We start from the raw sequence: 24,259 nt of genomic DNA, 5'->3' as shown, positions 1-24,259 counted from the left end.
TGCTAAAGCAGCTTGGTCATGCAATGGTAACCAGGGTAGGAAAGTTCATGTCCAGAAGCCCTGCACAGAGTCTGTTGTCTTAATTATTTCCAGGAGTGCATCCTTCTGCATTCCCCAAGGAGATGATAAACTCTTCCACAGAAAGAGCTGCAGCATTTCATTCCCCAGTGGCCCAGCATAGAGAAGATGTTGTGTTACTAATTGGGTTGGGCCAAATTAATCTATTCCTGATAGGCCAAAGAAGCATCTCTGTCTCTTTCTGGGTTTCCAGGGCTCTTACCAGACAGCTCTGGGGTTTCCTGGCATACCTACAATGTGATTAGAATTTGGCCTGTTGTGATTGTCAAAATGGGCCAGGCATGGTGGCTTATGCCTGTAATCCCAGCACTTTGGGAGGCCGAGGCAGGTGGATCACTTGAGGTCAGGAGTTTGAGACCAGCCTGACCAACATGGTGAAACCCTGTCTCTACTAAAAATACAACAATTAGCTAGACACAGTGTCAGGTGCCTGTAATCCCAGCTACTTGGGAGGCTGAGGCAGGAGAATTGCTTGAACTCAGGAGGCAGAGATTGCAGTGAGCCAAGATCATGCCACCACACTCCAGCCTGGGCAACACAGTGAGACTCTCTCTCTCTCAAAAAAAAAAAAATCTAGACTATGATCATGGCAAGTTAGCAAGAGGCTATAAAATTTATCTGTCACTCAGAATCTATTTTTTAATACCTTTATGTTGGTTGTGCTTTAGATTCTCTTGGAAAATCATGAGAGGGAAGGGCCCTAGAGTGCAGAGGAAAGCACTCTGAGGGCTTGGTCTTTAAAGTTTGCTCCTCTTCCCGCAACATACACACACACACACATCCATGCATCCACACGCATGCACACCTTCATCTGGGAGCAGCAGAGCTAGCTCTTCCCCACCCATTTTCTCTTTCATTCAGTTTGACTTAATAGGAACTAAGGCTTAGACAGCAAATAGTGCTCAATAACAATAATCATAGCCCGAATTGAGCATAACTGACCTGGCCTCTTTGAGATTCAGGGTTACCAGAACATGTCATTAAGGGATTCTCTGACAGAGGCTCAATGACAGACAGTGGTGAAAAGCCCTCTGAAATAGCTTCACCACGAGAGAGGAGACTCTGGACGGGTGACAGAGGGCCTAGAACCCATCAGAGGGGGAGTTGGTTCTGGAAACAGCATGCAGCTGACACTGACACCTCCTTCCAACCCATTCACCTGACCCTATGGGACTGCTAGGGAAATGGCTAGCACTTGTGAACTGAAGAGTTTGGACCCTAAAGAGCTGTGCCATTGACAGCTAGTCCTGCATGGCAGACATGAAGCAGAGTATCACAAGTTACAGGGAGCCGGGAAAGAAGAAAGGGGAGAATGGGGGAGAATGTCTGCTTTTGCCTCCTGGAACACAGCCAGATTTCAACAGCAACTACTCAAGATGAGGGTAATCAGGACTGACCCTTTGGACTGGGTTAGCATTTTTGAGAGACTTGGCCAAACCAAGGGAAAGAATGGACTTCCTACAAATCTAACTCTATAGAAGCTCAGCCTCACTGAGAATCCCATATTAAAAGAAACTCAGTCCTTTTCATTAAAGACTGAAACACAGAGACAACTTTTAAGAATGATTATTCTTAAAATAGCATATCCTACTTAGCAAATAAACCTTAAATATCTTTTCTTGGGGAAAAAAGTCTAGAGTCTTCACTTTTTAAATCAGGAATACAGAATTCTCAGGATTTCCTTTCCTTTAATGATTTTTAAAGTGTTTTTGTTTCTTGAAGAGCCAACATGGGTTTGAGGGTATATTCCTGTGTGGTTGAGAAAAAAATTTCTCTTTGTATTCCAGCAGACAATGTCCAGACCTGGCCCAGGCTGCCCTCATCTCTCTTAGCACTAGAACCTGTCCTGTCCCGAATACATTCACCGTCATCTACCTTAGCCATCAAAGGAATTACAGTTACAGTTACTTTAGGGCTGGAGAACAAAATTATCCAAACATTTATCTGGCTCCCAAATCCCTAGTTGTGTCTTCAGATAGAGCTAGAGGAGCTATTAGTTAGCAGAATAAGGGCAGTACTATTCCACTGCACTCAACACTGAATTACAACCAGTTTTGCAATCCGCCTTTGTGGAATTTCCAGTGCAAGAATTTATAATAAACTCATGAAAGGACTCTTTTTTTTTTTTTTTTTGAGGTGGAGTCTCACTCTGTTGCCCAGGCTGGAGTGCAGTGGTGTGACCGTGGCTCACTGCAACTTCTGCCTCCTGGGTTCAAGTGATTCTCCTGCCTCAGCCTCCTGAGTAGCTGGGATTGGGATTACAGGCACACACCACCACATCTGGCTAATTTTTGTATTTTTAGTAGAGACAGGGTTTTGCCATGTTGGCCAGGTTGGTCTTGAACTCCTGACCTTAAGTGATCTGCCTGCCTCAGCCTCCCAAAGTGCTGGGATTACAGGCGTGAGCCACTGCACCCAGCTGAAAGAACATTTTTAGTTATAAATTTTATTTCTAAAAATTTTAGTTCTAGCCAGAATGAATGCATAACTAAGAAAGTAAGAAGAAACAAAAATGTACAAGAAAATGATAGAAAATCTTGTTCATGAGAAGTGGATATGGTTGTTAAAGTAAATATGAGAAAAGCTGGTGTTTTAGGGGCTTCACTGTCTAAAGAAGAAAAGCTGCCCCCAAAATGGAAGGTAAATAACTGCCCAAATAAAACATTAAAATCGCTGAAGCCTACCACACCAGATGTAATAGTCTCAGGGGTTAAGGCTGGGATGTCAAAGTTACACCAGGGAGTGATTTGGTAACAGCCAAAAGGGAGAGAACATTGATTTGGGCTAATAGGCAATTATAGACTCAGTTTCATTCAAGATTGTAATTCCTAACTGAATTTTTTAAAAAGCAGGACCACAATCTGTACCCTGGGGATTTTTTACCCTTATTTCTCCCCCTCCAAAAATAAACAAATTCTTGTAAGCCATCACATAAATTAATCAACGGTGCTCAGAAGAGTCGTGATTTTCTTGGGCAAAATGGCACATAACAGGCGAAAAAGTAAAAAAATGCGTCATATGTAAGTCAGGCCACCTTAGGCTGGACTAATCACTCCCTCCTCTCTGTTCCCTCAGTGATGGCTCACACTTTCATGAGAGAATTTATCACACTGTGATGTTGTGGAGAATCACTGGCTTCTATGACTGCTCCCTTTCTCTGGACTGTGAGCTCCCTGAGGCCAGAGACTTTGTTTCATTCTTTCACATAAATTCCCTTGGCACTTAATATATCCCCGGAGTGCAGTGGTACAGAATCAACGATTACTCAGCAAACAAACACTCCCCAGGTTCTGTACTGCACCCAGTCCCCTGTATGAGGTGTAAAAGTCATTTAGCACTAATGCGTCACTAGGATTTGAATCCAGATCGATGTGAGTCCAGCATCCTCAGTCTTAACTCTTTTGTAAACCTGCCTTTCCTAAGAAGGATCAGTCCATAAATGGGAGACAACACCAGCTTTCCTCTTCCCCCAGTGGCTGCTCTGCCTTAGTCACCTTGCTGGTTCTTCTTCATCTGTCCTGTGTCTTAAATTCGCAGCTACCCCAGGGCTCAGTTTTCAGGCTTCTTCTCTGTATTTATACTAAGTAATCTCATTCAGTCCCAATCATACACTGACCACTCTCAGATATGCTTGGTCATCCTGGCAGCCTGGACCTCTCTCCTGAACTCCAGATGTGCCACATACCTGGACCTTTCCACTTAGATGTCTAAGGGGAATCTATCTATAGCTTAATATGTGAATTGAATTATCTGGACATCGGCTGGGCATGGTGGCTCATGCCTGTAATCCCAGCACTTTGGGAGACCAAGGTGGGTAGATCACTTGAGGTCAGGAGTTCGAGACCAACCTGGCCAACATGGCGAAATCCATCTCTACTAAAAATACAAATAAAAAAAAATTAGCCAGGTGTGGTGGTGCACGCCTGTAATCCCAGCTACTCGAGAGGCTGGGATGGGAAAAGCATTGGAACCAGAGAGGCAGAGGCTGCAGTGAGCTGAGATCACATGACTGCACTCCAGCCTGGGCAATAGAGTGAGACCCTGTTTCAAAAAAATAAATAAACAAAAAATAAGAATTATCTGGGCACTTGTTGGGCAGATGGATGCAGTGTTTCTGAGCCCGCAGGGATAAAGGGAGAACATAAGAAGTTAAGAGCTGTGGAGAGCTGGACCCTTGGGTTCACCCATGTGATTCCATCATATTATAACCATATTCGCATAGTGACCAGCATGGATAGTGTGGATTTCATGGATGTTTCTGGTAAACTGAACTCATTACAGTCTCAAAATATGATAATTATACCAGGAGAGACTTGAGATCCTGGTTTCAATAAACGCTGAGAAGTAGGAGGAAGCACTTGGTAAACATATGAAAAAGTCTTCAAAGTCACCCTGGCTGGAATGCAGTGGCACAATCTTGGCTCACTGCAACCTCCACCTCCCAGGTTCAAGCGATTTTCGTGCCTCAGCCTCCCAAGTAGCTCGGACTACAGGCACATGCCACCACGCCCAGCTAATTTTTGTATTTTTAGTAGAGATGGGGTTTCACCATGTTGGCCAGGCTGGTCTTGAACTCCTGATCTCAATTAATCCACCCACCTTGGCCTCCCAAAGTGCTAGGATTGCAGGCATGAGCCACAGCGCCCAGCTGAAAAAGTCTCCAAAGTCATGGTGGGCAGCATCCAAAGCAAACTAATTGCTCAGGTAAGGCATCAGAAAGGAAGGTTTAATAGCCTTGGCACCCACACCAGACATCCTGGTGATTTCTCTAAACTCCAAATCTGATCACATAACTTCCTTGCTTGAAATCCCTTATCAGCTCGTCACCTTTTATGGGATTGGATGTCAACTTCTCCGCAAGGCATCCAAGGCCTTTCATGGACTGGCTCCTCACCTGCCTGCTCTCTAACCCCTCCTGTCCTGCCCGTCCACCTCAGTGACGTGGACCACTGCAGTTATCCAAACACGTCTCTATACTTTTGTTCATGCTATTGCCTCTACCTGGAATTCTCTCTTCCTATTTATTCACCCAGGAAACCCTGACTCAGCCCATCCTCTGTGCAGTTCCCCACAAACTTTTGCCTCTTCTCCAAGGCAGAATGAGTTTCTTTATCCTCTGGGTTCCTTTAACCCTTTTGTACGTCTTTTAGCCCATGACAATGTCATTCTTTGTTAATTGCTTTGTCTCTCAACTAGACTCTGAGGTCTTCAAGGGAAAAGTCTGATGTTTGAGCTTTTTAAATCTTTCATGCCCAGTGTCATTCTTGGAACACAGTAACTGCTTAGAAAATGCTTGATAAAATGAATGAATGTATGAACAGCTGAGCCCTTGCCGCAACAGAAGAAAAATAGTATGTAGTTATACCAACGTCCCACTAGAGGGAGCAATGCAAAACTTGATGTCCTCTAACAGCATTTAAGGCTTGTTCTCAACTAAAGTAATACGATAAAATATTTTCCATTTTAAGCTAAACCTAATGTAAATCAATCTCTGATACACCTGATGAAACATATTTATAAATGTTCACTATATTCCAGGTTCTGAGTTTCACAGTGGATACTTCTTATGGGTACAGATGAATGGAAAGGGCAGGGGACATATGTACTCATATTTTGTATTTTTATGTTATGTAGCGTGCATCACAAAGCTTTGCTCTTCGCAGACATAATCTCACTTCTAAAGTCTGCTCCACCTAGAAGCTTATTGCTCCACGTACAATAAATTCTGTGGAATCCGATGACTACACAACTTCTTAATTTCCTATTGTCCTATATCCGTCATATCCTGTCTTGAACACACACACTTACTGTGGATGAGGTCAGGAAACACAACTCATACAGCCTCATATCTATAATTTCGATCAATTTTGAGTTCAATACTAGTGTTCAATGAATGTGTCTGGCTGACACATGCTCAGCCTGAGACCAGCATCCCCCCACCTGAGTAAATGTGTCCTTGCAGATTCCTTAGCATCCAGCATTGTTCAGTTCAGCATTCAGCACAGCGTATTGTAATTGTCTGTGTACTTACCTACACCCAGACAAGACTGTGAACGCCCTGAGGAGACTAGCATGATCTTATTCTTTCTCCTAGCTTTGGCTGCCAGCACCTAAGTGTTAGGTAAATATTTTTTTAAACAAGTAAGCTAATTCCATAATTTTATAAGGTAGTGAGAGAGTGATTTCTGCCAGCAGTCTCGGGAAGAGGCTGGATTGCTTTGGGTCTGTACACAGACATGCATGTATACATGTTGTAAAAGAGCTGGTCTTGTATGTAGGAAACTGTCTACTTTAAGGCTACTAGGAAAGCACACACACACACGCACACACACACACACACACACACACAATTCTTCCCTAGAATCTTCCCAAATCAGAAGCTGAGGTGTCTGACTTTCACCATTAGAGAGTCATACCTTTGGATACACATGGCTTCCTCTCAACATATCTTGAAACTATGTGACCTTGTTATCAAAAAAAAAAATAAATCTCAAACATCCCCAGCATCTGAGATGTATCCTCAAGCAGTGTTCCCCCTAGCTCTGTTGAGAATCTCAGATAGACCCTCTGCTTACTTTCTGTATTTTGCATTATAAAGTGACTGACTTGTGTCTTTAAATATTTATAGCTATATGTCAAGTAAGTACTTTCCAATTATATATATCATAATATTTACAATTAGAATATATCAATTTGTAGAACTCCATGAATTCATAATGATACTAAAAATAAAAACCAAAACTTAATTGGCCACCATTAAATCTAGTGATCAACTTCTTACCTTGAAAATTGGCAAATGAAGGGAAAGAATCAAGCATTTATTCTTTCCTATATAAACTGTACCACTGGGTAACCAAAATTTAATTAAGGTAGAAATTTGTCTTCACAACAAGAATTCAGCAACTAAGTAAAGAATAAATGACAGAATCAGAGTATCACTCCCTGAAATAGAATTATAATGTATTCATGAATTAATGAATTTAGACATTGAGCATCAATGTCTGGTAACATCACAGAAAGAAAGGCAACCAGACATCATATGCCTTCTGATGGAAGTATAAAATACCAAGTATAACAAAGTGTGATCAAACTTCTAGATCCAACAATCAATTCATAAGAAATATAGAGAAGAGCATAACATGTTAAACCAACAAAGTATTTTTAAAAGACAACATTTATGAGACAATCAAAAATGTGAACACTGGCAGTATATATGATTATATTAAATAGTTAACTTCAGTTTTTTTTAGGTTGGATAATGCCATTGAGGCTACATTAAAAAAACCCTTAACTTTTAGAAATGCACACTAAAATATTTACAGATGAAATAATATGATGTTTGGGATTTGCTTCAAAAATAATGCAGAGTAGGGACAGGGCAGTGGTTGGGCATATAAATGAGACAAGATGGACTTGAGTTGATAGTTGCTGAAGCTGTGCAATAGGTATATGGGAGTTCATTCTCCCATTTTGTCTACTTTTGTATACACTTAAAATGTGCCATATAAAACATTTTTTTCTTTTAAATTATTAACTGATTCCGAAACATTCTGATATTCTTGTCCTAAGGGATAGCTATCCTTCTCCCACTCCTTGAGATCATTATCCTAGATAATCTTCTGGAAATTGCAAATATCCCAAGGAAAGTAACTTGTTAATTCATTAACAGCTATCTGTAAACTAATACAGAGGGTTATTTCCTGGACTGCCTTTAACACTGAAAATATGGAGTTCCTGTGAGTAGAAGTAAAAGAAAACATTGGGGGAGGGAAACGGAAGGGCAGAGGGAGGGAAAAAGAAAGAAGAACAAATTTTGTCTTCATTACAGTTTTCCTAAGGCCTTCATTTGTTGGCATATACATCATTGTTGTGCAGGTTTTACTAAGAGAACTTTCACGGGGGGGCGGGGCGGGGAGAAATGCTTACATTCTTGGCTCTTAGGTTAAATTTTCACAAAGGATCCCTTTTTATGTTGTCAAAGGATAATATAAATATTTTTAGGACAAAAAGGGCTTCTTTTTCCATGACCCAGTGAGCCAATGATGAGACTGCTTGGGTGGGGCTAGGGTAAATTTTTACCTGAACCTGAGAACCGTCTAGACCTGTACACAAGACCACAAGGGTGTGGAAACCCGGAGAGTAAGAGTCACCTCAAGTGCTTGAGAATATAGCTTTCATAGAAGATCTCTGGAAGAACACCAAGAAAGTGGCTGCCTCTGGGGAGGGAAACTGGGGCACTTGGGATATGTTGGGAGGGGGAAAAAGGATGGCTCTTTATTGCTATAGCCAAGTTATACTGTGGTCAGCACCTTAAAATATATGATGACATCTTGCAAACAGGCTTTTGTTGACCTAAGTGACTGTACCTTTTATCTTGAAATTACATAGAAGACAAATGGCTATTTATGGGTTCCTTGGCTGGCCCAGCTGCTGGGCACCACCCGCTCTGTTTGCATGTGTTCCTCATATTCTCCGGCCCTGTCCTCCCATCCCCACCCCAGCCTCTCCGAATCTAATTAAGAATAGTAGATTGTCACTAGAACTAACAAGAATCGCATTCTAATGGTTTTATTACAACTTCTATGGTGTGACACAGTATCAGGGAAAATCCAAATTTCCCACAGTAGCACTCCAATAGCAGAGCTATTATTTTGCTTCTCATTTCTCTCATTTTGGACGCTCCTGTTTTACTGTAAATATTCAAGTGAATTCTGCGGCTTATGATTTAAGCACTCTGTTTCTATAGAACATGGTAGCATAAGTTACTATTAGGAAAAGGGTCTCACCATCTTTATCCTGTGGTCTCAAGCAGCCCTGCACACTTTGCAAATCCCTAGAATACTGAGTCTACTTTTATATTTTTGCTTTTTCCTGTTTATTTAGGTGTTATTTAAATACATTACAATTCACCCACTTTAACTGTACAGTTTAACTTTTCTTATTGTATACAAGGTGTAACTACTAGCATGATCAAAATGTAAGATGGTTCCTTTACCTTCAAAAGCTTTTCCATCCCCTTTTGTCCGAGTTCAGTTATGAGACACTGGATTGGGTTTCACAGCCTTTTCTAGCATTGACTGGGGTGATTTCACTAAAGTCACTTTACCTCTCTAGATGTGTTTCTGCTGTTGTTAAATGAGGAATGCTGGAACAGATTTGTTTGCAGGGACTCTTCTAATACTTTCAGAAAATGCGAGAGTAGGGTGAGGGTGGGAATCTCAGACTTGTGGGCCCCATGATTGATATAACACACACAGGCGGCAGACCCTAATGGATAAAAGCATGTGGTTGCATCAGTTAAGGTTTTTCTCTCTTCTCTTGCTAGCGTGTTATCTTTTCTTTTCTTTTCTTTCTTTTTTTTTTTTTTTTTTTTCGAGATGGAGTCTAGCTTTTGTCGCCCAGGCTGGAGTAGGCTGGAGTGCAGTGGAGTGATCTCGGCTCATTGCAACCTCCACCTCCCGGGTTCAAGCGATTCTGCTGCCTCACCTCCTGAGTAGCTGGGATTACAGGCGCCCGCTACCACGCCCGGCTAATTTTTGTACTTTTAGTAGAGACGGGGTTTCACCATGTTTGGCCATGCTGGTCTCGAACTCCTGACCTCAGGTGATCCGCCCATCTCGGCCTCCCAAAGTGTTGAGATTACAGGCGTGAGCCACCGCGCCCGGCCGCTAGCGTGTTATCTTTTCTAAGCATCAGTTTCCTTATCTGCAACACCAGGCTTATTAACAAGACCTATCTGTACACTGTTGTGGTGATGAAGTGAGATGTTCAGGCACCCTTAAATGTTGGTTGATATTTTTATTGCAGTATACTGTAAAGTCACTGCATTCGACTATCTCCGCTACTACACATTTACGCAGACTGATTTCCATAACCAAAACACAAGCACAAAGCTCATGCCCCGACTCACCCAACCTGGGAAGCCCAGCTGCCCACGTTCTAGGGCTCTGAGAACACTAGTGAACGAACTCCCGCGCTTTCAAAGAGCTGCGGTAGGGGGCAGAATCGGGAACCGGATGTTCTAAGCCTGTCGTACGAGCGCGACGTAAAGCGGATGTGCTTTATGGCACCTTGCTTTCGCCGTAAAGCGCAGTCAGCGAGCACACGTGCTTGTGTTGACTGGACAACTTCCTGGTGGAAAACCGCGACTCTTGCAAGTGGGCAAACTTGACGTTTTCGCTATGGGCAAACGCGGGAGCCGGAGCCAGAGCCAGCTACTCAACACCCTAACTAAAAAGCAGAAGAAACATCTTCGAGATTTCGGCGAGGAGCATCCCTTCTATGACAGGTCTGAAGGGGCGTGGCAGGGCTCCCCAGTCGCCAGAGATGTATCCTCGAGTTTGGTTCTCTGGTCTCCCGGATAGTGCTGCTCCGGCCTTTTCCCACTATTCACTGGCTCCCGCTGTGCTCGGCCGGGGAGATTCTGGCGCCATCCCGCCGGGAGATGGAGTGCTTCACGGGCCTTTTTGTTGAGCCTGTAATTTCATGCTAAGAGGCACGCCCGTTGTGTGGGGGAGGATTTTTTTTTTTTTTTTTTTTTTTTAAGACGGTGTTTCGCTCTGTCGCCCAGGCTGGAGTGCAATGGCGCGATCTTGGCTTACTGCAACCTCTGTCTCCTCCCGGGTTCAAGCGATTCTCCTGCCTCAGCCTCCCGTGTAGCTGGGATTACAGGCGCCCGCCACCACGCCCGGCTGATTTTTTGTATTTTTAGTAGAGATGGGGTTTCACCATGTTGGCCAGGCTGGTCTTGAACTCCTGACCTCAGGTGATCCACCCACCTCGGCCTCCCAAAGTGCTGGGATTACAGGCGTGAGCCACCGCGCCCGGCTATGGGGGCGGATTTTTGTGTGGTCAGAGATCTAGGAATTTTTTGTAGAGACATATATATATGTATATATATAAATTTTTTTTTTTTAAGACAGAGTCTCGCTTTGTCGCCCAGGCTGGAGTGCAGTGGCGCGATCTCAGCTCACTGCAACCTCCGTCTCCCGGGCTTAAGCGATTCTCCTGCCTCAGCTTCCCGTGTAGCTGGGATTACAGGCGCCCGCCACCACACTCGATCAATTTTTTGTATTTTTAGTTGAGACGGGGTTTCACCATGTTAGCTAGGGTGGTCTCGAACTACTGACCTCAGGTGATCTGCCCGCCTTGGCCTCCCAAAGTGCTGGAATTACAGGCGTGAACCACCGCGCTTGGCCTGTTTTTATAATTATTTTTAACTTACATAAAATGATTGTACATATTTGTGGGATACAGTGTGATATTTTGATAACAATACATGTACCCAATGTGTAATGATCAAATCCGGGTAATTAGCATATTCATCATCTCAAACATCAATTCTTTGCGTTGGGAACATTGAAAATCCGCTCTTCTAGCCATTTGAAAATATACAATAAATTGTTAGTTATAGTCACATCATATGTTGTGTGTGTTTTTAAAGAATTTGTTGGGACATCATTGATCTTTGCAATTACGATAAGGAACTAAGTGTATTAGTAGTTGTGGTTTCTCTAGAAATGTCTAGGTGCAGTTATGATCTCAATGCTCATCCCACTACTTTGGGCTGCTTTGTCATCAGTTAGGGACATTCTTTTTTTCTTTTCTTTTCTTTTTTTTTTTTTTGAGACAGGGTCTCACTTCGTTGCCCAGGCTGGAATCCAGTGCTGCAGTCCTGGCTCACTGCAGCCACCAACTCCTGGGCTCAAGCGGTCCTCCTGCCTCAGCCTTCCCAGTAGCCGAGACTACAGGTGCACAACACAACTCCGGGCTAATTTTTCTTATTTTTTTGTAGAGACAGGGTCTCCGTATGTTACCCAGGTTGGTCTCAAACTCCTGGGCTCAAGTGATTCTCCCACCTTGGCCTCCTAAAGTGCTGGGATTCCAGATATGAGCCACCGCTCCCAGCTTAGAGGGACATTCTAATTAAGAAATTTGCTAGAAAAACATGAACCCTGAAATCTTTTATTTAGCCAAGTTGTATCCTTCTTTTGGATGAGAGCCTTGTGTGACTCTAGGGTTTGTCATGTGACCTCCTTAAACTTTTCATTTGTCAGTTATTAACCATATTCTTGCCAGCCCTGCCCAAGTGCATGTGTAATTTTTGCATGACTATATCTAAAATGTATTTATAATGTTATATTCTGCCTTTTTCATTTAACATCTCATTTGACCTTTTCCTGATTTCTACATACTAGTAGTTAGAATGTAACATTGCCTGTTTCTTTTTAGGGTTTCCAGAAAGGAAGCAAAACCACAGATTTGTCAACTGGTAATGCTTTCTACCTTCTTTTTAATAGTTGGTTTTGGGTTGTTCCCACTAAGATTATATCTAATAATAAAGCTTGATTACATTTCTATTCCTTTTGATTTCAGATGCAAGCTATTATTTTGGCAGTATCACTTAATTTTAAATGCAGATGTCTATAAAAATGCCATTGTGATATCTAATACAGAAGCCACAGTTTGAAATTGTCCCAGGAGACTAGCCTATTAGGCCCTGTTACAGAGGCTTATCAGAGGGCTCTTAGTGAATCCTAAGAGGGAATATCTTTTTTGGTTAGCATAAAGGAGTCACAAATACAGTGCAAAATGAACAAAGGGCCTATCATATTACAACAAACTAAAAAAAAAAAAAAGAAACCTGTTTTCTTTTGTTGTTTTGTAATTATCCTGTTGTTCTATTAAACCTGTGGCCTAATGCCTGGGACATAAATTAAATCTCATAACCTGAGGTTTTATGTTTTAAAAGTGGGGCAGTAGCAGTTTGGAGAATATGAAGAGCTTCTAGAATCATAGCTAGATTAGCAATTTTAAGTAAATTTGAATTTGGGCTTCGTTGAATAGATGTTGGCTTGATGATAGTTTTAGGGTAACAATGAGAACAATATAGTTTTTGTTCTTAAAATTCTCCTTTTCCTTTTAGTCAGAGAGTTCAGATTCTTCAGATTCTGAAAGCGACTCAGAAAGTGAACCAGAACAAGTTTCTGGCTACCACAGACTACTTGCTACATTAAAGAATGTTTCTGAGGAAGAAGAGGAAGATGAGGAGGAGGAAGAGGAAGAAGACAGTATTGTAGATGATGCAGAAATGAACGATGAAGATGGTGGTAGTGATGTCAGTGTGGAAGAAGAGATGGCTGCAGAGTCTACTCAAAGTCCAGAGAGTAAGTGTCTTTACTGTAGGCTCATCATCTTTGCCAGAACTATAGACAGTTCATCTCATGAGCATGGTACCTTATATACTGTGTGAGTTGGATGAAAGGACATGAATCCAAAATAGGGATTTACCCTTGTTGGGTTTGATTATATCTTTGAGAATCTGATGGAAACACAGAACCTTCTTAGCACAGCTAGGCAGAAATAACATTTTTGCTTGTAATTTCAGGGACTTCATCAGTACTAGTGAAAGACCTCCTAATACAGAGGAAGGAGAACACAGTTCTGTCTTTGTGACTGTCTGAATTTATTGAAGAGGTTACTGTTCTTCTCTTAGGGAGACCGAGTTTGATGGAAGATAGACATAAATATATATAAAAAATTTCAAACAGTAGATTTGCAATTGCATGGAACAGCTAGATGTAAGGTGTTGAAGAGAGGCAGAGTGGTTGAACACTGCCAGTGTAAATTAGGGAAGGCTTCAGGGACTCTGTGTCACTCAGACTTGAAGGTGACTTTTTTCTTTAACTTCAAAATCACCTTCATTGAGGTATCATTTACATACAGTAAAATGTATCCAATTTAAATATACAGTCTGACAGGTTTTGACAAAGGTATACATCCAAATCAAGATACAGAACATTTCCATTACCTCCAAAAATTTTTCTTATCCTTTTGCAATCAGTTCCCCACCCTTGGCATCAGGCAGCCACTGACCCACCTTCTGTCACTGTAGATTAGTTTTGCCTGTTCTAGAAATTCATATAAATTGAATCATACAGTATGACTCCTTTTGTGTCTAGCTATTTTTGCTTCTCATGTTTTTCTAATTTATTTGTGTTGTACATGTATTAGTCGCTTACTACTTTTTAGTTGCTGGAATAGCATTCCATTGTCTGAATATAGCTGGGTGACTTTTTACTCATTATTTTAATGCCTATTTTTCTTATAGCCTTATTTTTTTTATACCTTCTGGTATTATATATCATTCCAGGTATTTTAACTGATCAGTTTTACTGAGATAAAAATTCATTGACTTACACTTAGGAGTTTGTTTTGTTTGTTTTTATTTTTCTTTGCTTTTTTGGATTTTTAAAAATGAAAATTTTTTTATCATTATAAAAATAATATATATTTACTGTAAACATTTAAGAGGGTAATATAGTTACCCTCTATCCCTGCTACCCAGAGATAAACACCTTTAGCATTGTATATAACCTTTCAGACTACATTTTTATGATTATATATGAGTATGTATATATATTTATGTGTATCTGTATAATGGCCTTATACATTTCCGTAACTTCCTACATCTGTGACTGTGGATTCACATTAGCTTCTTAATTACATAGTATTCCATTGTAAAAATATGATTGTACCCCATTGATAGGCCCTTTTTCCCCCAGTTATTTCTTATAATCAGTGCTGCTTTGAACATCCTCTCATGTACATCTTAGTGTACTATGTCTGGTTACTATTTTAGAATAAGTTCCTAGAACTAGAAGTGGGTATATTAATTCGAAATCTCCAGAGAAACAGAACCGGTAGGATATATGTGTATATGAGAAAGAGATCTGGTTCACGCCTGTAATCCCAACACTTTGGGAGGCTGAGGCAGGCAGATCGATTGAGCTTAGGAGTTTGAGACCAGCCTGGCCAACATGGCGAAACCCCATCTCTACGGAAAAATACAAAAATTAGCCGGGCATGGTGGTGCATGCCTGTAGTTTCAGCTACTCGGGAGCCTGAGGTGGAAAAATCACTTGAGCCCAAGAGGTGGAGGTTGCAGTGAGCCAAGATGACACCACTGCACTGCAGCCTGGGTGACAGAGCCAGACCCTCTCTCAATATATAAATAAATAAATAAACACTCATCCAAAAATATCCTTGCAGAAACATCCAAAATAATGTTTGGCCAGATATCTGGGCACTGTGTCCCAGCCAAATTGAGACATAAACCCACCATCACGCATCATGTGTTGATGATTAGGCTTAATTTTGAAATCTATGTTTTCTACCTGAATTTACCTAAATATAAATAGTATCAATGAACGTTATTGTTGGTATAGCCTAAGGAAATACATTTTGTCAACAGAAGTATAATTTGTGAGTAAATAATTTTATAAAATGTTTCTCAAAACTGCAGATGTAGCTTTATCTGCTGACCCTGAGGGAAAAGAAGATGGGGAAGAGCCACCGGGCACATCACAAACATCCCCCAAAGAGTTCACAGATGCAAAACACGAGTCACTGTTCAGCCTGGAAACCAATTTTCTGGAAGAGGAAAGTGGAGACAACTCTTCTTTGAAAGCCTCTCAAGGTCATAGCACAGTGTGTGTTATTTGAATTCACCAGGTGCTTAGTATGGAATTTGTGTACTAATACACATTGAATCTATTATTGGAACAAACAGCAATAAAAACAGTTTAGTGGCTAGATCTAGAGCTGGGAAAAATAATTCTAAAAGGTATTTTGTGTTTCTCAGTGTTTAGGGGTTGGAGGGGACATTTAGGAGAACAAACAAGAATGATGGTAGGGAAGGCCAGCTTCCCAGGCCTCACATTTTCATTATTGGAGTCAGGGGAAGATTTCTGATTTTCTCCCCAAGTAGGGAAAGAGAAAGAAAAAGAGGAAAAAATACTTCCTCTACCCCTCACTTGCTGTTCCTTTTTGGAGCAGTAATTTTTCAGATTTGCAAGACCCAGGGGTGGCTAATCGGAGTGGTCTTTATTACCAGGGAGACCCTCAAAAGCCAAAAAGCCCTACCCTGTGTCTCCTGCCTCCCACAGACTCTTGACCACTCCTGTGACCAAATGGCAGTCACGTGGTCAAGACGTGCCTATGGCGGGCTTTGATGGGTTCCTGCTGTCTCAAGTCCAGTTTCTCAGCCAGTGTCTGGGTGGGCAAGTCAGGTTGGTCTCGTTCTGTATCCTGATTGCCTTCATTGATCTCATTGCCATTCTTCAACCCAGCTTTACCTTTAATGAAACAGAAATTTTAATCCTCATTTGACTCATTTAGTTCTGTTGGTTATTTTGCAGGAGAAGAAGTGACAGGTAGAATTTGTAGATTTTAGTACAAACTCCATTCTGAACCATTAAAACTTAGAAACTTTGGAGGAAACATTAGGAAGCTTGACTGTCCCATAATTTCTGTGGTTGTTTTGCTCATACAGATATATTAGCATCTAGAATTCTTATGTCCTGTTGTTCACTCTTAGATATTTAATACAAGATGCATTTCATTTGAAATTTTACTGTTTGGATGCTTGGATGGGTCATTTAACTTTGTTCTGTTTCTTATGAGTGGGACTGGGAGAGAAGGTTGGGTGGCTAGCTCAGAATACTAAAGATTATTTGGAGTGCAGATGCTATCATGTGGATCATTTGTTCAATTCAGTGGAGTATTGGTCATATCTGTGTGTCCCAGTGCAAGATCAATCAGACATGGAACCTGTTCTTAGAGACCTTGCAGTCTGCTAGATAAGACATGTATGTATGTATATGTGTTGGAATGGGTGGGTTGGGCAGAGTAGGAGACTTGAGAAAGTGATGACTCTAGGGAACAAGGTGAGCCAACGTTGTGCCTAACACAGTAAGCCTGGGAAGTATTTATTGTGATTCAGTGGGTAACATTAAATTGATAACATTTGGATATGCAAAAATGAAGTGAAGGAGAGGCTGGAATTTTTAGTTGAAGGAAGGAAAAGCACAGAGGCAGAAGAATTTGAGGGCCATATAGTCCAGAAATGATAACGGAGATGCAGGTTGGAGGTATATCCTAAAGTGCTCTGAATTCCAGGCTGAGAAGTTTCTTCAAAAGTTTTCAAGCTGGGAAGTAATATAATTAGAGAAATATTTTAGGAAAATGAACCTTTCAGAAGTTTTTAAGCTCTGGACTTGGCCAGAGGGTGGGGAAAGTCAATGGAGAAAAGGATGAGTTAACACAATGAAGATCAACATGTCTTTCACAGGGGAAGACCAGAAAACCCCTCTGTAGTTGCATAGTGTGCTGACATTTTTATTTCTGAATTAGATCCATTTCTTCAACATGTGAACAAAGAACTGAAAGAAAAAGCAATTCAGGCTGTTACCACAAATCCCAAAACTACCCACGAGCTTAAAGTAAGTGTTGCTTGGTCATCCTGGTCACAAATAGAGAAAGCTCTAAATAAAACAGTGGTCTTGGGTTTTAGTGGCTTCCCAGAATGTATGATATACACCTGCAGTAGATGGCTTGATAGGGAAGCAGGGCATAAGGAAGGCTAGAAGAGCCTAGTGGGGCACAGGTGTAGCTAGAAAACGCACCAGGAAGCTGGAGTGTGGGTGCCAGATAATATAATGATGGGTAAGAGTGGATTTGGAGACCAACAACTTCAAGGAGCTATCACATTTTGACCCAAGGCAAGTTCATCTGCTTTTTTGCTATTCACTATTCTAGTCTGCTAGAGGGGGATAATAATACCTATCTCAAAATAGAATAGTTTACTAATACATAGTGTTCAGTAAAACAGTGTTCATTAAAACAGTAGGTACTACTGTTGTTCATTTGTTTGAAATATCTGAGGTAGGTCCACAAATAAATTATCCAGATATTGGGCAGTTTTTGCTTCTTTGTTCTTACCACTGATGCCATTCATGAGAGTTGGTCATCCTTTTTTTAATTGAAATTTTTATTGGGGGAATAATTATAGATATACATGCAGTTGTAAGAATTCATACAAAGACATCTTGTACCCTTTGCCCAGTTTTCCTCAGTGGTGAAATCTTGTAGAACTGTAGTATAATGTCACAGCCAGGAAACTGACATTGATATAATCTACCAGTCTTACTCAGATCTGGTTTTACTCCTGTTCAACTGCATATGCCTGTGCCTATATTTATATACAATTTTATCATGCATAGGTTCCTGTATCTACTCCTGCCATCAAGATGCAGAACATTTCCAGCAAAATACGGATCCTTGTTGCCCTTTTATAACCATATCTACCTCCCTCTGCACCCTGCCCCACCCCTATTTCTAACCCCTGGTAACCACTAATCTGGTCTCCATTTCTATAATTTTGTCATTTTAAAAATGTTAAATGACTCATACAGCATGTAACCTTTTGAGATTGTTTTTTTTTTTCACTCAGCATAATTCCCTGGAGATTCATCCAAGTTATTTCAGCTATCAGTAATTTATTTCTTTTTATTGCTGAGGTTGTCCTATTTTTAGATCAGCAATTTAGCTATAATGCAAAAATTCTTAAACTTGTATCCCACAAAATAGAAAATAGTATTCCTTAGGATTTAAACAAAATGGACAGATTTCTTGTCATAGAACTTGTCAACACCTTTAGTATCGAATGTACATTGTCAATCTCCCTCAGAGGAATTAAGTTTTGTGATGTTTATCAAGGGTATTTGACCATGGAACCCCTTTGTTTCTAGAATGAATGTTGACTCTTCCCAGAATATATTCCACAGAACAGTGTGGGACAACTGATAGGGTGAAGAGCTCAGATTTGAAATCAGAAACCTTGGGGTCTAGCCCTCAGCTCCATTTTCTTCTGTGTAAACTTTGTGTCATACAACCTCTGTATGAACCTCAGTGCTTCCTAAACTATAACATGAGTATCATGGTAACTACCTTGCAGGGCTGTTGTGAGGATTAAATGAGATGATCTACAAATCATGAAAAAATTCGCTAAATATAGTACTACGTGAATGTAATATACTGTTATTCATTTCTAATTTGGCTCTTGATCTGTTTCTCCCCTAGTGGCCTATTCTGGGCCAGCTTTTCTTTTCCTCTAAGTTTCAGAAGTTGGAAACATTTAAACCCCCAAAGGATATTGACTTAAAGTCACTTCATCTCCAGAAGCCTCTGGAATCCACCTGGACTAAGACCAACAGCCAGTTCCTGTCTGGTCCCCAAAAATCAAGCAGCCCATTCACCCCCCTCCAGAAAGAACTCTTCTTAATTATGAATTCTTACCGGGACCTGTTCTACCCGGAAAGGACTGCTCTGAAGAACGGGGAAGAGATCCGCCATGTGTATTGCCTGCATGTGATAAATCACATCCTCAAAGCCAATGCCCAGGTGCTTGGCAACAATAGCAGACGCCGAAGCCAGAAGTTTGGAGTGGGTGATGATGATGACTTCAGAGACCAAGGGTTAACAAGGCCCAAGGTGAGTCCAGCAGGAAAGCTTTGCTCTCGAGGAGGCGGCTGCAAGGCACTGCCATAGAGGTGCCTGACACTTAGCAGGAACTTGGGTGTTTTAATAATTGACTGGCATAATGAATGAGCCCAAATGTGAGCATATTAAGTAGGCCAGGTAGTGTCAGAGCAGCACTGCAGCAGCTTAGTGGGCTGTTTCTGACAGTGGATGTAGCTGGAAACTTGCGAGGAGGAGGCACTTCATGACACTTTCCTTAAAGATAAACCCAGAGTATATAAATAAAACTCCATTATAAATCTCTTCTTTGTGGTTGTCAAAGCTGGATGGGACCTTAATGAGCCTTTTATCCAATCCCTCCATATGACAGCTGTGGACAGCCCCAAATTCGTAGAAATTCATAGAGGGCCTTGCTAAAGAGAACCAGAGAAAGAGCAGCAGAGATGAGACAAGAACCATAGATTCTCTTCACTAAGCCACATACATACGTCAGCCTTTGAAAGCAAAAATTTACATTTGCCACTGTAAAGTTATTGCTGCTTAAAGTGATGCGTTTATATTCATAAGTCTAAGCTCTAGTGGATTTGAGGCCTTAACAGGAAATGGCTTTCAATTTTGCCTACATTATTCATGATGTTATAGAACCAGGACTTGTCCCCCTGCCCTGAACTGCATCTCTCCGTATTGAAGAAGCCTCATCTTTTTAGAATTTTCTCATTGAGTTTAATAGGATTCTAGAAATTTGATACTAATGTGGCCTTTAGAGATTTCTTAGTCAAACTCCCTTGTGTAATAGCGGCGGAAACCAAAGCCCTGACGCTTACTGTCACCGCTGGAACAATAACCAAGTCCTCTTAAATCTTGGTCCACCATCTCTGTAACTGTACCAAGCTGAGTCCACTGCACTCCTTGGGGCTTGAACATCAGGGTTATAAGGTTGTTTCCATTTAGAATTACATAGAAGAATAAGAGGCAGATTATCTATGAAACATATTATAATTTGGTGAATTACATGATTTAACTGGGGTTATGTCCATTGTTTATAATAGGAAATTAGAAATTAGCCATTTTTTAAGCATCTTCAGTTTTTATTCTCAACAGTAACTTTAAATATTTTTGAATATGCTTAGAAAGCTGAGTCCTGTTTTTCCCATTAATTGTGGTCATTTTTTTTAGAAATGCTTTATTGTCATTTCTGAAAGACTGTACTAGAGAATGCACTAAAAATGTAATGATGTGTTAATCCTTTTTCTTACCCGCTTTATTTCTTCTCTACTTGTTCCATTTATTTATTCGACATGTATTTATTCACTGTGTCTTTAGGATAAAAATATTGCACTAATTCTGTGGGAGACACAGAAATCTTTCCCTCAAAGAGCTCACGTGTTTATGTCCTTGAGTTTTTACTGGTAGACGTATCTGTTAGAGGCATTGGCTTATTGTAAAAAGTATTTCCAAATTCTGCTTGAGAAATGTCTCACGTGGACTGATGGGTCTAAAGTCCACAGGTCATGGTGCTGGGGTTATGAAAGGTGCTCAGTTTCTGGTGTTGAGCCAGGCCCTGCGCAAAGCGGGTAACATAGGTATGTTTCTTGGCTGGGGGCCACTGCTCTACGTGGAGCTTTTTAGCTCCACTTCCTCAGCAGTTTCACCTCAAGATCCTGTTCCTTCCTCTTACCCCACTAAGGCTGCTGTTGCTGTCTGCACAGGTACTGATAGTGGTGCCATTCCGGGAAGCTGCTTTGCGGGTGGTGCAGCTCTTCATCAGCCTCCTCGAGGGTGACAGCAAGAAGAAAATCATTGTGAGCAACAAAAAGAGGTTTCAGGGAGAATATGGATCAGATCCCGAGGAGAGACCACCCAACTTGAAGAGGCCTGAGGATTATGAAGCCGTATTTGTGGGCAATATTGATGACCACTTCAGGATTGGTAATTCTTCCCTATCAACTTTGAGACCTATAGTGTGAAAGTCTACATAGCTGGAGACCAGAAGCTGGAATTAGATATTTTCCCAGTGGATCACTCACTGCGCCTCTTTAACAGAACCAGTGTGACTTTGAGACATGTTGTTTGCCATGGGAGAGTCTTGCCTTGGCTAATGGGGTGGACATTAGGCCAGTGGAGTCGGGAGGATCTCTGAGGCCATATATGAAAGGTACATGTACATTTATAACAGAAATTTATAGCAAGCTTATAACAGAAGTGTGAAAGCACACCCATAGCTGGTAGCAGATAGATGCTACAAGGGGTGCTCTAGGATGTTGGAAGTGATGGGGCTGATGGGGTCATTCTGGGGAGGCTGAATAAAATGACTGTCTCTACATAAAGGTGGAGTTTCTCCTGTGTGCTACATAGATGCCTACCCTGAATAATCTCCACACATGACTTCCACCCAAATTTTCACATTTTTGCTTGTCTCTCATTCAGCTCCCATTGACTTTGGTTGGTTATACCTTTATAGAGTAAAGTTCTTGGGGAAATGTTCATTAGTCACATATGCTCATTCACAAATACTTATTGAGTATCTACAGTGTGCCAGGCACTGTTAAGAAGCTGGGAATATACAAATAAATATAGAAATAAAAGTTATAGTTCCCATTGCTAAGGAAATCCAGCCTACGACAGGGAGCAGGCAGTGCAGGATATGTGTGCAACGGTTGTTCTCGGAGCATTTAAAGCAAACCCCCTTACCCAAAATGGGGGCAGGGTGGTTAGGGAAGATGTCGTGGTGGAGGTGTCATCTGTACTAGGTGGAAACCTGTGTAGGATTCAGCCAGTTTCAAAGGGAGGTGGCTGAATGGAGGAAAACATTTCAGACAGGAAACTGCCTGTTGCAGAGGCATTAGGGTGACTAAGCTTGGAATGACCTATGATTCACACAGGCTTCGGTATGGTGGAATGTAAGGCATAAGGAGACGAGAGCTCGTGTTTTGTTTGGAACATATATAGCTGTCCAGGAAGCAGTTGGTATATTGTTCTGGAGCTCAGGAAAAAGATTTGGGCTGGAAATACACATTTGTGTGAAGGTGACATTAAAGCCATGATCAGTGAGTCAGTTAACCCAAAGCTTTATGCAGCACGAGAGCAGAGCTGACAAGTGAATCCACCAGTTTGCAGAAGAGTTATTTGGATCTGGAAGGACAGACAAGGGCCAGGTCAGTGATAGAAGCAAAAGTGAGCGTTGAAGTCATGGAAACTATTAGCAAGGAAAAGAGCATTGCAACGCAGCTGTTAGTACATTCTGTGCCATTTGTACTTTCCTCATAAGAAGCTCTCAAAAGTGTTCATCCTGTTGGTGACTGAGGACTGTGGGGACCTTAGCAAGAGTCATTTCTCTGGAGTCCTGAGAATCAGAGGCCGGATTGCAGTGGAGTGAGAAGTGAAGGAGAGATTTGAAAGTAGAGAGAATTCTCTGGAGCAGTTTGATAGTGACGGAAAGGAAGAGAAGGTAGAAGCTAGAAGGGACTATAGATGCAAGGGAGAGATTTCTCTTGTTCTTATGTTTTAATAATTAAAGCAGTTGAGCACAGTTACATGCTAAGAGGAACATAAGAGATGTGGAAGCAATAGAAGTGGTGGACTGCTTTGAGAGGGTGGAAGGTAATGGCTTGGTAGTGACTAATGAATTGGTGTGTACTTGGCTGTTTTGTGTAGGAGTGGCAATACTTCAGAGAAGCATCCGACTCTATGCCCCATTTTACTCCTCGGATATCCTCATTGCTTCCCCCCTGGGCTTGAGGACCATCATTGGTGGAGAAGGAGAGAAGAAGAGAGATTTTGACTTTCTGTCTTCTATCGAGCTTCTCATCATTGATCAAGCTGACATTTACCTGATGCAGAACTGGGAGCATGTCCTGGTAATGCTGGCCATTCACATTCAGTGGGACAGTATTCATATTTAGAGGGATAAGACACCCAGTGGTTTAAGTCCTAAAGAATTATTTAAGTCCAGATTAGAACTCTTGTTTGGAAGCAAGGACACACACTCCACATTTTCTAATTTGAAAAAGTCTTTTGTCCCCTTTTCTACCCAGAGATTGTCCATAATTAAACTGTCTAGAGATTAAAATTCCTGTCAGTCATTTTCAAATCTCCAGAAAAGATTTCTTTCCCTTAAAATTTCTTTCTACTAACTTTAGGGTGGGTGGATGGGTGGATGGGATAGGTTGATGGATGGATGGGTCCTCACCAGGAACATCTTTACCTAACATAATCCCACATGTGGTTTTTGCTTATGCTGTTTTGTTTGGTCTTTGGTGAAGATGGGAATACCCTGCTCAAGATTTTTTAAGGTGGGATCTTGTTTTGTAGAGAAATATAGGATGTCTTTATTACCCGATGTAATTTGTACTGTAATTTTTTTCTCCTTCTCCACACACTCTGCAGTGTTATCAGTTTTAGGACTGAAAAACTGCTTTGGAACAATCCTTATTTAGGAACTATAGGTTTATTTTTCTAAGGCATATGGGAACTCACCCCTTCTACAACCCCATGTCTTGAAGCTTGCAGGAAGTTTAGGACAAATGAAGGGTAGAACTTACTTCTAAAGTAGGAAATAAATTTATTGTACTCATTACCCTTCAATATCTATTACAAGGTAAAAATATAATTAAAATGGAAAAGGCATTTGGCATAGTCGAGTTATATTCTTAGATTTGAGGAAAAGACAGGATGACACTGCGACTATTCCTAATGTTTTGAGAACCAGGTCACTGAGGGACAGCAGCTCTGTTTTCCATGGCATTTCCCTTCTTGTCCAAGTCTGGGACTTAGGGACCCATAGAGAGACCAGTGTGGCATTTCAGAAGTTCATTTTAAAGGAACATTCCTGTAGGTACCATTTTGATCATTTGTTAAAATT

The 24,259-nt window shown here is 41.3% G+C and overlaps 1 protein-coding gene across 1 annotated transcript in view; it reads left to right on the top strand.

Annotated features, from left to right (window-relative positions):
- The first annotated feature begins 10,142 nt into the window (after positions 1 to 10,142).
- The window catches only part of UTP25 (UTP25 small subunit processome component), a 24,536-nt gene continuing 10,419 nt past the window's right edge, over positions 10,143 to 24,259 (top strand). The window contains exons 1-8 of the mRNA XM_525053.8: positions 10,143 to 10,366; positions 12,310 to 12,349; positions 13,004 to 13,244; positions 15,383 to 15,556; positions 17,272 to 17,360; positions 19,000 to 19,410; positions 21,108 to 21,327; positions 23,053 to 23,255. Of these exons, the coding sequence (XP_525053.3) occupies positions 10,260 to 10,366; positions 12,310 to 12,349; positions 13,004 to 13,244; positions 15,383 to 15,556; positions 17,272 to 17,360; positions 19,000 to 19,410; positions 21,108 to 21,327; positions 23,053 to 23,255 (1,485 nt within the window). The 5' untranslated portion in view covers positions 10,143 to 10,259. The remainder of the gene's footprint in view (positions 10,367 to 12,309; positions 12,350 to 13,003; positions 13,245 to 15,382; positions 15,557 to 17,271; positions 17,361 to 18,999; positions 19,411 to 21,107; positions 21,328 to 23,052; positions 23,256 to 24,259) is intronic.

This window comes from Pan troglodytes, chromosome 1, assembly GCF_028858775.2.
Source record: "Pan troglodytes isolate AG18354 chromosome 1, NHGRI_mPanTro3-v2.0_pri, whole genome shotgun sequence".
NCBI lineage: Eukaryota > Metazoa > Chordata > Mammalia > Primates > Hominidae > Pan > Pan troglodytes.
The sequence above is the reverse complement of the archived record's forward strand: the minus strand, read 5'-3'. Positions and strand labels throughout refer to the sequence as shown.